Source organism: Bos indicus x Bos taurus, chromosome 2 (assembly GCF_003369695.1).
Source record: "Bos indicus x Bos taurus breed Angus x Brahman F1 hybrid chromosome 2, Bos_hybrid_MaternalHap_v2.0, whole genome shotgun sequence".
NCBI lineage: Eukaryota > Metazoa > Chordata > Mammalia > Artiodactyla > Bovidae > Bos > Bos indicus x Bos taurus.
In genome coordinates, this window is record NC_040077.1 from 84,402,201 (window position 1) to 84,415,638 (window position 13,438).

Sequence of the window (13,438 nt, forward strand, 5' to 3'; positions counted from 1 at the left end):
ATAATTCTAGTTTTATAAGAGGGAAACTATTTTTAAAATGATAGTTCATCAGAAATGAGAGATCATCTTTTAGAATATTTTCACCTAGATGTGATTAGGTAGGACTTCAAGTTTGTTTTTTTTAAGGGAAAAGATTATCATCCATACATTTTCTCAAACCATAAGATGCTTTGTTTAAAATACTTTTTTGAGAAACTATATTAATTAAAAATTTTAAACTTTGTTAAGAGTTTTTAATCAAAATAATTAAGAAATTATTTTAATATCTGGTAGTTGACAATAAAGTAGACATTAAAATGTATATATATGGCTAATTTGGATTTTCCATTTATTTCTTAAATCTTAAAACTTTCATCCCTCTTACCTTTGTATGTTTTCTAATAAATTCAACAGAAACAGGAACCATTCTGTCAAATAAGCCTATTATAAATTCCTTCTGAATAATAGTGATTGTAGCAGGTAAAAGATTTATCCAAGACAACATCAGCGGTCTCCAGCCTAGCATATGAGGCTCCATGTATATCATCCCACATCTGGAAACCTGGAAAAACAATCACTGTTTACCACCAAGGTACTGCTTATAAAAGAAGGATGACTCGGTACATCTATTTCTTACAGTTTTCAGGAAACTCGTGGGGGAAAAGGCATACTTTTATAAAATTTCCTCATCTAAATTTTCATGTATGACTTTACCAAATGGTCCTAGACAAAGAGGGAAATATCCCTGACTCTTATTAGTGTCAAAGTATGTCAACAGACATGTCTGCCCTTGGAGAATCACAGATGGCTGTTAAAATGAATTCTATAAATACTTTTTTTCAGCTAGAGTCAAAATTACTAAGCAATAAACACATTTAAAACATTTCAAATTTATTAGCAGATGTGAAAATTGAGAACTTACAGTGGCAGGAGAAGCAACTTCTAAATCCATCGGCTCAAAAATAAGATTCATTTGTGGCGACATTTGGATAATCTCCCCACTCATCAGACATAGCTTTTTGTTGTCGTCCAGCACAGTGTTCATATTCTCAATCCATACTGCATCTACTGGCCCATCAAAAATTAACCACTTTCTATCTGGTGTCTGGTTCATTCAGATGGTGAATAAAGGGCAAAAACGGTTATGGAAGGAAACAGTTCATTCATGTTATTTTACAATTTTAAAATGTATCTCCTAAAACTAATTTCACCATCAAAATGTAAAGGCACCTTTGGAAAAGAGTGCATATGTGTGTGAATATACATACATATTCACTAAAGAAGCCTATATGTGCCATAGATGAGACAAATTATAACATCTTATAACAAATTATAACATGTTTTCTAATGTCTCTGAAATCATATACAACATATTTTAGAAAAGTGAAAAAAAAATGCAGCAGGGAAAACAATTTTCATTCAGACTGTCTGACTGTATAGACATTCTATTTAGTATTCATACAGATCAATTATTCTTGTGTGTTAAGTCAAATTTTCTGTTCCCTCCACTGAATGAATTCACCCACATACACATCCTTCTTGGGCTGAACTGTCTTGTGGCCGTATAATATCTGGCATTAAAAATCAATATAATGCTCACAGTCCCACAGTGAGAAAAACTGATTCTTTTTTCCAGACCCTAATGAAGAAGCCATCCTGTGGACACAGATGATGCCTCGGGTTCACCTTCAGCAAATGCACACTTGAATTGAAGTAGTGAGGGATTTGAATCCACCTCAACAACTTCATCCTGTGATCAAAAGCATTAATCATACCCACACTCAGAAGCTAGCTCTGGCCATGCTCAGGAAGCATGGAAGAGTGCGTTGTCTTGGAGAGAAAACCTTCAGATCAACTTTTCCTCCTGCTGTTGGGTTCTTAAGCCTGTTAGGCTCCACTCTGAGAAACACTCCCCTGGCGGTGAGCAGGTGGGCCCTGCAACAATTGAGTGACCTCACTTTTAGTCTGGCTTTACTATTTCCCAGCTGTGTGACTTGGGGACAGCTACTTAACCTTCCTGAGACTAATATTTATGGGATGTAGCTTCCTGGAAAATATAACACATACTATGTAGCTAAATATAAAATGAGAGGTATCTCATGATTATTTCTGTATAAATGATGCAATAGCACACGTTATCTAGAGACTTCACACATTAATCTGGGCCAGAGCACATTTACTGTGACAAGAAAGGATCTGAGAAGTTTCATCAGTGGTCCCAGATCTCTGTGTGCCCCACCTGTGCCTCCTGACACTGCGCAAGATCTCTGCCCCATTAGAGCCGATCCTCATGTTATTCATGGCTCAAGATCCTTTAGGAAAATAAAAGTACAGCTGCGATTTAATGCTTTTCTGTCATTACAATGACTCATGACTGTCTTGTCCTTAAATGAGTAGACGAGTAGACAGCACCAAATTTAGGATGTATGGTAGTCAGAATAAAGGTTAACATATATATATATATATATATATATATATATGATTTAACAAAACAATTAAATGTCTCTAGCCTAGGCCCCTTTTCCTGTAAGACTAGCCTTAAAAAGCTGTCTCTATCTGATCATAGTCCATAGAGAGACTGCTAACACAACAACCAAGTTAGCATTTATTGGTCTGTGGCCTTTCTTAGAGTGGGCAGCAGCCCCTCAGCAGGGTATGCCAGGAAGGGGCAAGTTCCCACTCCCCTTCCCAGAGGTCAGCAGCTGGCACATCCCTCACTTTTTCTTTCCACAGACAGCTCATGCTCTCCCAGCACACTAGACGGAAGTACTGGAATTGGTCTGCAATTTGCTCTTTCAGCACTAGAGTCTATCTAACAATTAGTAGGTGTGACAGTGACAGCCAGCTGAGCAGCAGGGCAAAGAATGTTGCTGATGGATCAAAAGGATCCTGTTATTCAGATGCTCCCCTTGCTGGGTCACCTAGCCTGGAAAATGAGCACCAGAAATGCTCTCCTCAGTCTCCTTTCCTTGTGCCCTTTCTTCTGTGCATACTGAGGAGGACATGCCTGCCCCCATGGTCTCTGGCCGTCTATTTGTAGAGACTCACAAGTGCTCTTCATAGAAACTCTGCCAGACTATTCAGTACTGCACTTTAAACATGTACCTTGAACTATAAATACAAAAGTTTACTTGAAACTGAAAAAACCAGAGCTCTCACAGCCTTTCCAAATAGACATGCAAAGTGTTAGCACTTACCGATGAAGCAGCAAATGCTCTGAAACTGACAGCAAGGATCCCGTCGGACCACTCATGGGACACTAAATCAAACTGTCCATACAGCTGACCCATGGTGACGGACTTAGGATTTAAAACAGTAATCTGAACCTTGTTTTCGTCCATTAACCCCTTAATAGAAAACAATTATTTATTTATTTAAAAGAATACTGTCTTTATTCATGGAAAACATGATGGTGTATGTAGATAATCCTAAAGACTCTAAAGGAAACTATCAGAAGTCAAGAGTTCACTTAACAAGGTTCCAGAGTACAAGGTCATTATCTAAACAGCGATTGTATTTTCTAAATAATGTCAATGAAAAACTTAACAATAAAATTTATAAGTACAATTTACAATAGGATTTAAAAACTCGTAAGATACTTAGGAATAAATCAGTAAATGTTGGTCGAGATCTATAAACAGTAGTTATTATATGCTTTACAGGTTAGATATTCTTTTCTGTTTTTCCTTACAAACCTTAAAAATGTTAACACCATTCTAAACTCACTGGCATTACAAAAACAGGCCTGGGGCTGAATTTGCCCCATGGGCTGAACTTGGATGATTCTCACTGCAAAACATTCTTTGAGTGAAAATTAAATAATTACAAGATATGGAAATATGTACCATTTTCATGTTGTGAAAAAGTTTATATTGGTAAGTTGGCAGTTTGCACTAAAACATTGAAAACCGTTATGTGGAATTAATAAGAGATATTAATAGACCTAGGGCATAACCTTTTTTATGCTTCTAACTGATAGATTTTTTAGAAGAGCTTTAGGTTTACAAAAAAATTGAACAGAAAGTACTGTATATATATTCATATATATTCCCTCCACCTCCCACCCCATGCACAGTTTCTCCTATTATTAAAGCCTGGCATTGGTGTGGTGCATTATTATGAGTGATGAACTGATACAGATACCTTGTTATTGACCAAATCCCATGGCTTACTAAGCTGTACTCTTTGTATTGGACAGTTCAATGGATTTTGCCAAATACATTATATCATGTATCCACCATTACAACATATACAGAATAGTTTCACTGTGCTCTACTTATTCACAACCATTTTCTTTTTCATTTTGGTTCAGTTCAGTTGCTCAGCCATGTCCGACTCTTTGTGACCTCATGGACTACACCATGTCAGGCCTCTCTGTCCATCACCAACTCCCGAAGTTTACTCAAACTCATGTCTATAGCCAGTGAAGTCATCCAACCATCTCATGCTCTGTCGTCCCCTTCTCCTCCCACCTTCAGCCTTTCCCAGCATCAGGGTCTTTTCAAATGAATCAGTTCTTCACATCAGGTGGCCAAAGTATTGGAGTTTCAGCTTCAGCATCGGTCCTTCTAATGAATATTCAGGACTTATTTCCTTTAGGATGGACTGGTTGGACCTCCTTGCAGTAAAAGGGACTCCCAAGAGTCTTCTCCAACACCACAGTTCAAAAGCATTGATACTTCAGCGCTCAGCTTTCTTTGTAGTCCAATTCTCACATCCATACATGACTACTTGAAAAACCATAGCCTTGACTAGACTGACCTTTGTGGGCAAAGTAATGTCTCTGCTTTTAAATATTTTGTCTAGGTTGGACATAGCTTTTCTTTCAAGAAGAAAGCGTCTTTTAATTTCATGGCTGCAGTCACCATCTGTGTGACTTGGAAGCCCAAGAAAATAAAGTCAACCACTGTTTCCCCATCTATTTGCCATGAAGTGATGGGACTGGATGCCATGATCTTAATTTTCTGAATGTTGAGTTTTAAGCCAACTTTTTCACTCTCCTCTTTCACTTTCATCAAGAGGCTCTTTAGTTCTTCGCTTTCTGCCATAAGGGTAGTGTCATCTGCATATCTGAGGTTATTGATATTTCTTCCAGCAACCTTGATTTCAGCTTGTGCTTCATCCAGCCCAGCATTTTGCATGAGGTACTCTGCATAGGGGCGTATTCATGCTGATGTATGGCAAAACCAATACAATATTGTAAAGTAATTAGCCTCTAATTAAAATAAATAAATTTAAATTAAAATAAAAGAAGTTAAATAAGCAGGGTTACAATATACAGCCTTGACTTACTACTTTCCTGATTGGAACCAATCTGTTGTTCCATGTCCAGTGCCAACTGTTGCTTCTTGACCTGCTGCATATAGATTTCCCAGGAGGCAGGTCAGGTAGTCCAGTATTCCCATCTCTTGAAGAATTTTCCACAGTTTGTTGTGATCCACATGGTAAAAGACTTTGGTGTAGTCGATAAAGCAGAAGTAGATGCTTTTCTGGAACTCTTGCTCTCTCAGTGATGCAATGGATGTTGGCAATTTGATCTCTGATTCCTCTGCGTTTTCTAAATCCAGCCTGAACTTCTGGAAGTTCACGGTTCATGTACTGTTGAAGCTTGACTCGGAGAATTTTGAGCATTACTTTGCTAGCATGTGAGATGAGTGCAATTGTGCAGTAGTTTGAGCATTCTTTGGCATTGCCTTTCTTTGGGATTGGAATGAAAACTGACCTTTTCCAGTCCTGTGGCCACTGCTGAGTTTTCCAAATTTGCTGGCATATTGAGGGCAGCACTTTCACAGCATCATCTTTTAGGACTTGAAATAGCTCAACTGGAATTCCATCACCCCCACTAGCTTTGCTCCTAGTGATGCTTCCTAAGGCCCACTCAACTTCTCGTTTCAGGATGCCTGGCTCTAGGTGAGTGATCACACCACTGTGGTTATCTGGGTCATGAAGATCTTTTTAATATAGTTTTTCTGTGTATTCTTGTCACCTCTTACTAATATCTTATGCTTCCATACCTTTTCTGTCCTTTATAGTGGTCATCTTTGCATGAAATGTTCTCTTGGTATCTCTGATTTTCTTCCAGAGATCTCTAATCTTTCCCATTTTATTGTTTTCCTCTATTTCTTTGCATTGATATTTGAGGAAGGCTTTCTTATCTCCCCTTGCTATTCTTTGGAATTCTTCATTAAGATGGGCCTATCTTTCCTTTTCTCCTTTGCCTTTTGCTTCTATTCTTTTCTCAGCTATTTGTAAGGCCTCCGCAGACAACCATTGTGCCATTTTCCACTTCTTTTTCTTGGGGATGGTCTTGACCATTGCCTCCTGTACAATGTCATGAACCCACATCCATAGTTCTTCAGGCTCTTTATCTATCAGATCTAATCCCTTGAATCTATCTGTCACTTCCACTGTATAATCATAAGGGATTTGATTTAGGTCATACCTGAATGTAACAACATACTAAGTTCAACTCTCCCACACTGCTTTCTGCCCACCAGCAGTGGAGCTTGGGGCATGAAATACCAAACTGAAGAAAAGATATGGGAATAATAATATGAAGCAGTAAAATAAACTCAAGGTCATTGCTTTCTTCTTTGTTCCCAGGAAGGGAATAACAATATGTCATCCTTAATTCAGAAGCATGGGAAAGCTCCATTAGAATATCTCAGTCAGGACAAAGTTGCTGCCATCAAAGACTTTTGTCCCAAATGCAGCAAAGCCAGTGTGAAGCTGCAGGTTGTAGGCAGTGACTATGGAGCCCCATTTACCTTACCGCAATGTCACTCTTAGACTTTCCTGGTAATGAGTCACTTTGAGGCTTTATAGTACCAGAATACATGGTCACAGCCTTCACCTTTTTAAATCTTTTAGTGGCACCACATTTGGCTTTTAGAGATTTATTTTTTACAGCAAAATAATTAGTTCATATAATAATAAAACAACAAAGGAGGAATAATGCAAACAAAAACTCAGCGAAAGAAGGCAAGACAGATAAAGGGAAAGGAAGGGAGGCGAAGCGAGGAAAGCACATGTAAGGATAAAAGCATAGAGGGAGAGATGACAGAAATAAGTACACATCAGTTTGATAATAAATACAAATGAATCTAAATTCCCCAATGAGAAGATAAAGGCCATCAAATGGAGAAAATAAAAGTCAAACTATTTACTCCCCATAAAAAAGTAAATCACAGTGACAGTCAGAGTCACAATTACAAGCATGGGCAAATATGTATCCAGGGGAAAAGCGGGGGTTGCAATACTGAAATTAGACACAGGAGATCCATGGCAAATAATACAAGTACACAGTATTATACTGGCTGAAGGGGGAGGCTCCACAATGAAGGTATAATGATACAAATCCCATTTGGCTACAAACATTGACATATATGTGGCAAAAATTATTTGAAATACAAAGATAAGTAGACACAAATGCAGTATTAGTTGGAGAATTTAAAATAGCCTCACTCCTTTAGCATATCAAAGTAGATCAAACTGAGTCAACTAAGACAGTAATTTTGAATAATATAATTATCATTATTTACTATGCTTATATACATATTATATTACGCATACACACAACACACACACTTCAATTCAATACCACTAACAGACAGCACTAGAGGAAGTTTGCATTGAATCTGAATTTGAATCTTAACACCAAGAAAATAAAATACACTCTCCTATGAAATTATAAAATACTCTATGAAAGTATAAGATTTTTTCACATTTTCAGACTTTTTTATACAATGAACATGTTACCTTTATAATTAAACTTTTTAAAAAGGAACCTAAGGCTTTGAGGCAAATATGTGGCATATTCTTTATATGCTGAACTTCCTACTTGAATCATATTACTTTTCTATTTTCTCTGTATTTTGATAATTTTAAGTTGCTGCATTAAAGTATCCTTTTAAGTGACCATACATTCTATCCTACACAAAGCTGATTATTGGTAAATTAATGGATCAATACCACACTTACCTTTTCACATAGGTCATTTAATGCTCCAGCTAAGACGCGATATGCACTGGTTTTTCCTCCAAATGGTTCTCCAACAATCATAAAGCCATGACGCACAATCATCATTTCATATATCTGAAGAATCTTCTCAGAAAAGAATCTGGTCATTTGCAAATTCATGGAGTCACAGTTGTCTTTGATAGCTCCCAGCAAATCGTTGTAATCTGGTTTTGGTAATTTCACCCCAGGAAACAAATCTGAAGTAATTCCCTGATGATAGATGATTCAGATGTTTATATTAACATTACATAGCTATAAACTCTCATATTATCTCTCTATATATGTTTGCATGTATATGTGTACATCTATACACATATGTATATGTTTATAAACTTGATAAAATTTCTCACATCCTCATATTTAATACTGATGAAAATAGAGCCATTAAATAATAGCTCAGTATTTTTAACACCTTCATAGAGGTATGACTGACATACAATGAACTGCTTATATTTAAAGGGCATAATCTGATAAGTGAAACCACCAACTCAATGAAGATAATCAACGTATCAACCATTGCCACAAGTTTCCTTATGATCTTTTGTAATCCTCCTCTCTCCTCTCCCTGACACCCACCTCCATCCCCAGACAATCAACACACACACTAATTTGCTTTCTGTTTCTATTTTTATTTTCATTGCCTAGACTTTAATATGGATGAAATTACACATTATGTGTACTACTTTTTTCAATCTGGCTTCTTTCACTCAGCATAAGGATTTGAAATCTCAAACACGTCACTGCATATATCTATAGTTCTTTGCATTGAAGTCCACCATACTGAGGTGCCGGTTTTTAAACCCATTTTCCTGCTGATGGACATTTTCATTGTTTTTAGTTTTGGAAATAAATAAAGATGCCATAAACACATACACACAAGTCTCTGCATGGACAAATGCTTTCATTTCTCTCAAGTGAATACTGAGAAGTGGAATACTTGGATAGTACACTTGGATGGTAAAGAATCTGCCTGCAATGCAGGAGACCTGGGTGTAATCCCTAGGCCAAGAAGATCCCCCAGAGAAGGGAATGGCAACCCACTCCACTATTTTTGCCTGGAGAATTCCATGGACAGAGGAGCCTGGTGGGCTATAGTTCATGGCGTCGCAGAGTCAGTCACTACTGAATGACTGATACAACACAACAATGGCAGGTACGTGTCTAACATTTGAAGAAACAGTCTGCTTTCCAAAATGGTTGTCCTATTTTAAATTCCCCTCAGCAGTGTGAGTTTCAATATCTGGTATAATCAGTATTTTTAATAAGTGTGTAACAGTATCTTGCTATGGCTTCAACTTGCATTTGCTAAAGAGTAACACTTTGGCGTTACTTTTGTGCCATATGTATGTCTTCTTTGGTGAAATGTTTGTTCAAATTTTTTGTTGTTGTTGTTCTTTAGTCACCAAGTCATGTCCAACTCTTCATGACCCCAAGGACTGCAGCACACCAGGCAACCCTGTCCTTCACCATCCCCCGGAGTTTGCTCAGTCTCAAATCATTTGCCTATTGTAATTGGTTTATTTTCTTCATGGTAAGTTTTGACCATTTGTTAAGCATTCTACTTACAAGTGCTTCACCATACATCTAATAGGCAAGTGTTTTTTATACCTCTAACTTGTCTTTCATTCTCCTACAGTGTATTTCAAAGAGCAAACTTTTTAATTCTGATGAGCCTATTTTATCAATTTACTGTTTCATGCATTGTGCTTTTGGTGGTGTATTTAAGAAATTTTTGCCTAACCCAAATTCACAAGGGATTTTTCCTGTTTTCTTCTTCAGATGTTGTGGTTTTACATATTTTCCAGTTAAAAAGTTAAAAGATGAACATTATCTGATTTCAAGGCTTATTATAAAAACAGTATCATACTAGCATAAAAATAGACAAAATATAACAATGGAATAGAAGAGAGAGACCAGATATAGATCCAGACACATATGAAAACTCATTCTCAAGCAAAAACAATCCAGTAAAGATTAAACAAATAGTCTTTGAACAAAGTATGCTAGGATACCCGGATTTATCAAAATAATGAACTTGAATCCATACCTCATATCATACATAAAAATAAGTTTAACAGTATTTTAATCAGTGTAGTGGGTAGTAATGTTAATCCTTTTAGTGTTCCTCAAAAATTTATGTTAGAATGTCACCTTGTCTGGAAATAAGATCTTTGCAGATGTAATTAGATCAGATGAGATCCTACTGGACCCTAACTCCAGTGACTGGTATCTATACAACAGAAAGGAGAGGAAGATGCAAACTCAAGCACACCTGGGAAACAAGGCCATCCTAGTGATGGGGACAGAAGCTGAAGCCACCAGGGAACCACCAATGACAAGCCAAGGAACATCAAAGATCGTCAGGAGCCATCAGAAGCTAAGAAAAAGCAAGGAAGGGTTCTTTCCTAAAGAATCTTTACCTTCTTTCAGAGGTAACCAACAGCTTATTTCAGACTTTTTTCCTCCAGAACTGTGAGAAAATAAATTTCTGTTGTTTTAAACCACCAAGTTTGTGGTTCTCTGTTATGGAAGCTTTAGAAAAATAATATAATCACATAATATAGGATTGGAAAGAATTATAATTCCACATATAGTTTATATGAGAATATAAAGTCACTTTCAAGGTCTAAGAAACATTCCTTTATAAACCACTAAGGCTATTTCATAAGCATTATAGCAACTTAGGGCTTCCCTGGTGGCTCAGTTGGTAAAGAATCTGCCTGCAATGTGGGAGACCTGGGTTCGATTCCTGGGTTGGGAAGATTCCCCTGGAGAAGGGAATGGCAACCCACCCCAGTATTCTGGCCTGGAAAATTCATGTCTGCGGAATTCATGTCTGGCCTGGAGACCCCAGTCCATGGGGTCACAGAGAGTCAGACACAACTGAGCGACATTCATTTCACTTCACAGCAACCTATGTGGTAAAGCATCTGTCTGCAATGCAGGAGACCCGGGTTTGATCCCTGGGTTGGGAAGATACCCTGGAGAAGGAAATGGCAACCCAATCCAGTATTCTTGCCTAGAAAATTCCATGGATGGAGGAGCCTGGTGGGCTACAGTCCATGGGGTCTCAAAGAGTTGGGCATGACTGAGTGACTTCACTTCACTTTGAAGGAACCAGATGCCATGATCTTAGTTTTCTGAATGTTGAGCTTTAAGCCAACTTTTTCACTCTCCTCTTTCACTTTCATCAACAGGCTCTTTAGTTCTTCTTCGCTTTCTGCCATAAGGGTGGTGTCATCTGAATATCTGAGGTTATTGATATTTCTCCCAGCCATCTTGATTCCAGCTTGTGCTTCCTCCAGCCCAGTGTTTCTCATGATGTACTCTGCATAGAAGTTAAATAAACAGGGTGACAATATACAGCCTTGACATACTCCTTTTCCTGTTTGGAACCAGTCTGTTGTTCCATGTCCAATTCTAACTGTTGCTTCCTGACCTGCACACAGATTTCTCAAGAGGCAGGTCAGGTGGTCTGGTATTCCCATCTCTTTCAGAATTTTCCACAGTTTCTTGTGATCCACACAGTCAAAGGCTTTGGCAAAGTCAATAAAGTAGAAATAGATGTTTTTCTGGAATTCTCTGGCTTTTTTGATGATCCAGCAGATGTTGGCAATTTGATCTCTGGTTCCTCTGCCTTTTCTAAAACCATCTTGTACATCTGGAAGTTCAGGGTTCACGTATTGCTAAAGCCTTGCTTGGTAGCCATGCCCTTCTCCAGGGGATCTTACTGACCAAGGAATCAAAACCAGATCTCCTACATCACAGGCAGATTCTTTATCATCTGAGTCACAAGTGCTTAGGAGTAACTATTCATAAAACTCTTAGAACAGGGTCAGGTACATTGTAAATGCATACTGTTTGCCAAGTAAACAAAAGTATCTTCTCAGATTGTTCAAATTATTTATGGTTAATCTTAAAGAAGCAGACAATTCCAGATCATATCTGGTAGCTAGTGGGTCTCAATCAAGAGCAGTTCCTTTCACCAGTTCCTCTCTGCCAGGTAGAGAGTTGGGAATACATGGAGTTGTCCTTCTGGTTGTATTACTGTGAAAGTCCAGAGACACTGGGGGGACCAGGGATGCCAAGAGTTTGTAGCATATGGGACAGTCTCTCAAAACAGGGAACTGTCCTATTTGAAAATGCCAGCTATGCTCCATTTGTGAAATATTGCTCGAGAAATATTTGCTGAATGAATACACAGCTATAGGAGGACACATCTAAATGAGATATACCTCTACTTCATAAAAATAAATAGAGCTTTACTTATATTTATTCCTGGAAAATCTGTACAGTGTACTAGTACCAAAGAAACTGAGGGAAATTTTTAACAAGAAATTTTGAACCAATTCCCTGAAAACTTGATCTATAAAATATTTGCACTGTCAATTCCAAATACTAACGGGAGCTTCTTTCAGAATGATGAAACATTGTTCCTATGGATAGCTAAGGGCACTGGGGCACACCACAGTGGCAGTGCCACTTCTGTCCTCCCTATGAGAGTCTTCTGATCTCAGTCTCTACACATCGGAAGCTAACTGTCCATACCTCAAGGCAGTGCAAGACAGAGTAACTCTCCCATGTGTCAGCAGCCCACTGCCCACCACCCCCAGGCACTTCTACTGGGAATGGGGAAGGAAAAACAGTGACATCACATGGCAATACAGGAACTTTAAGCATCACTCTGTAATTCTTTACTACTACTTATAATCTAATTTTTAAAATATAACAATATTACTAACCCTAGTTCTTAAATTATCCTGAAAAAAAAAAACCAATTTCATAAAAGACACTGCACTCTTAAGCTTATTTTTCACTTCTTCGATCATTAATTTTGACAAACATTTGCAAAGTATCCCTCTGTGTAAAGGATTCAATGGTGTGTTTCACCAATTACTTTCCTCCATGGAGTCTATTTCCTAGTGAGATTTATAAGCAAACTTTCTGTGACTTTTGGATGCTTATTATATTCTGCAGTAGAAAAAAAGTACTACTTAAAAAAATCCCAAGTTGTTAAAAGTTACTTGTAACAACAAAGCTAGCTAAAAACATTTCAAATAAAACATGGAGTGACCTACATTTCTCTGTTTTCTACACTGGAAGTTTCTCAATGGGACTTGAAAACTTGGACACTTGATAAATACATTATTAGAAGAGTTTTAGTACATTAGAGTAAGAAATGTTCTTACCTCAAAGAGTGGTAAATCGTGGGATAAAAATTTCGGCAAATTTACATCAATAATAGATCTAAGCAGCAGAATTTCTTCATTTTCATTTGGATATTTCAGCTGAAAGAAAATATAGTCATGATGACATCTGCATCTGTTAACCGCACTCCATGCATGTTCATACACACAAGCCCCCAGGCCCCAGAGGGCATTCAAACCCATGCAAAGATGTTATTTATTTTCATTTCACTGGGCTGTTATTAATTTTAGAA

At 37.7% G+C, this 13,438-nt stretch overlaps 1 protein-coding gene across 1 annotated transcript in view; it reads right to left on the bottom strand.

The window, feature by feature from the left end:
- Positions 1–13,438, bottom strand: part of DNAH7 (dynein axonemal heavy chain 7) — a 273,330-nt gene that overhangs the window by 135,553 nt on the left and 124,339 nt on the right. The window contains exons 29-33 of the mRNA XM_027563310.1: positions 13,188–13,286; positions 7,960–8,208; positions 3,177–3,326; positions 902–1,084; positions 365–541 (exon numbers count right to left, since the gene is read on the bottom strand). Coding sequence (XP_027419111.1) covers positions 365–541; positions 902–1,084; positions 3,177–3,326; positions 7,960–8,208; positions 13,188–13,286 — 858 coding nt within the window. The remainder of the gene's footprint in view (positions 1–364; positions 542–901; positions 1,085–3,176; positions 3,327–7,959; positions 8,209–13,187; positions 13,287–13,438) is intronic.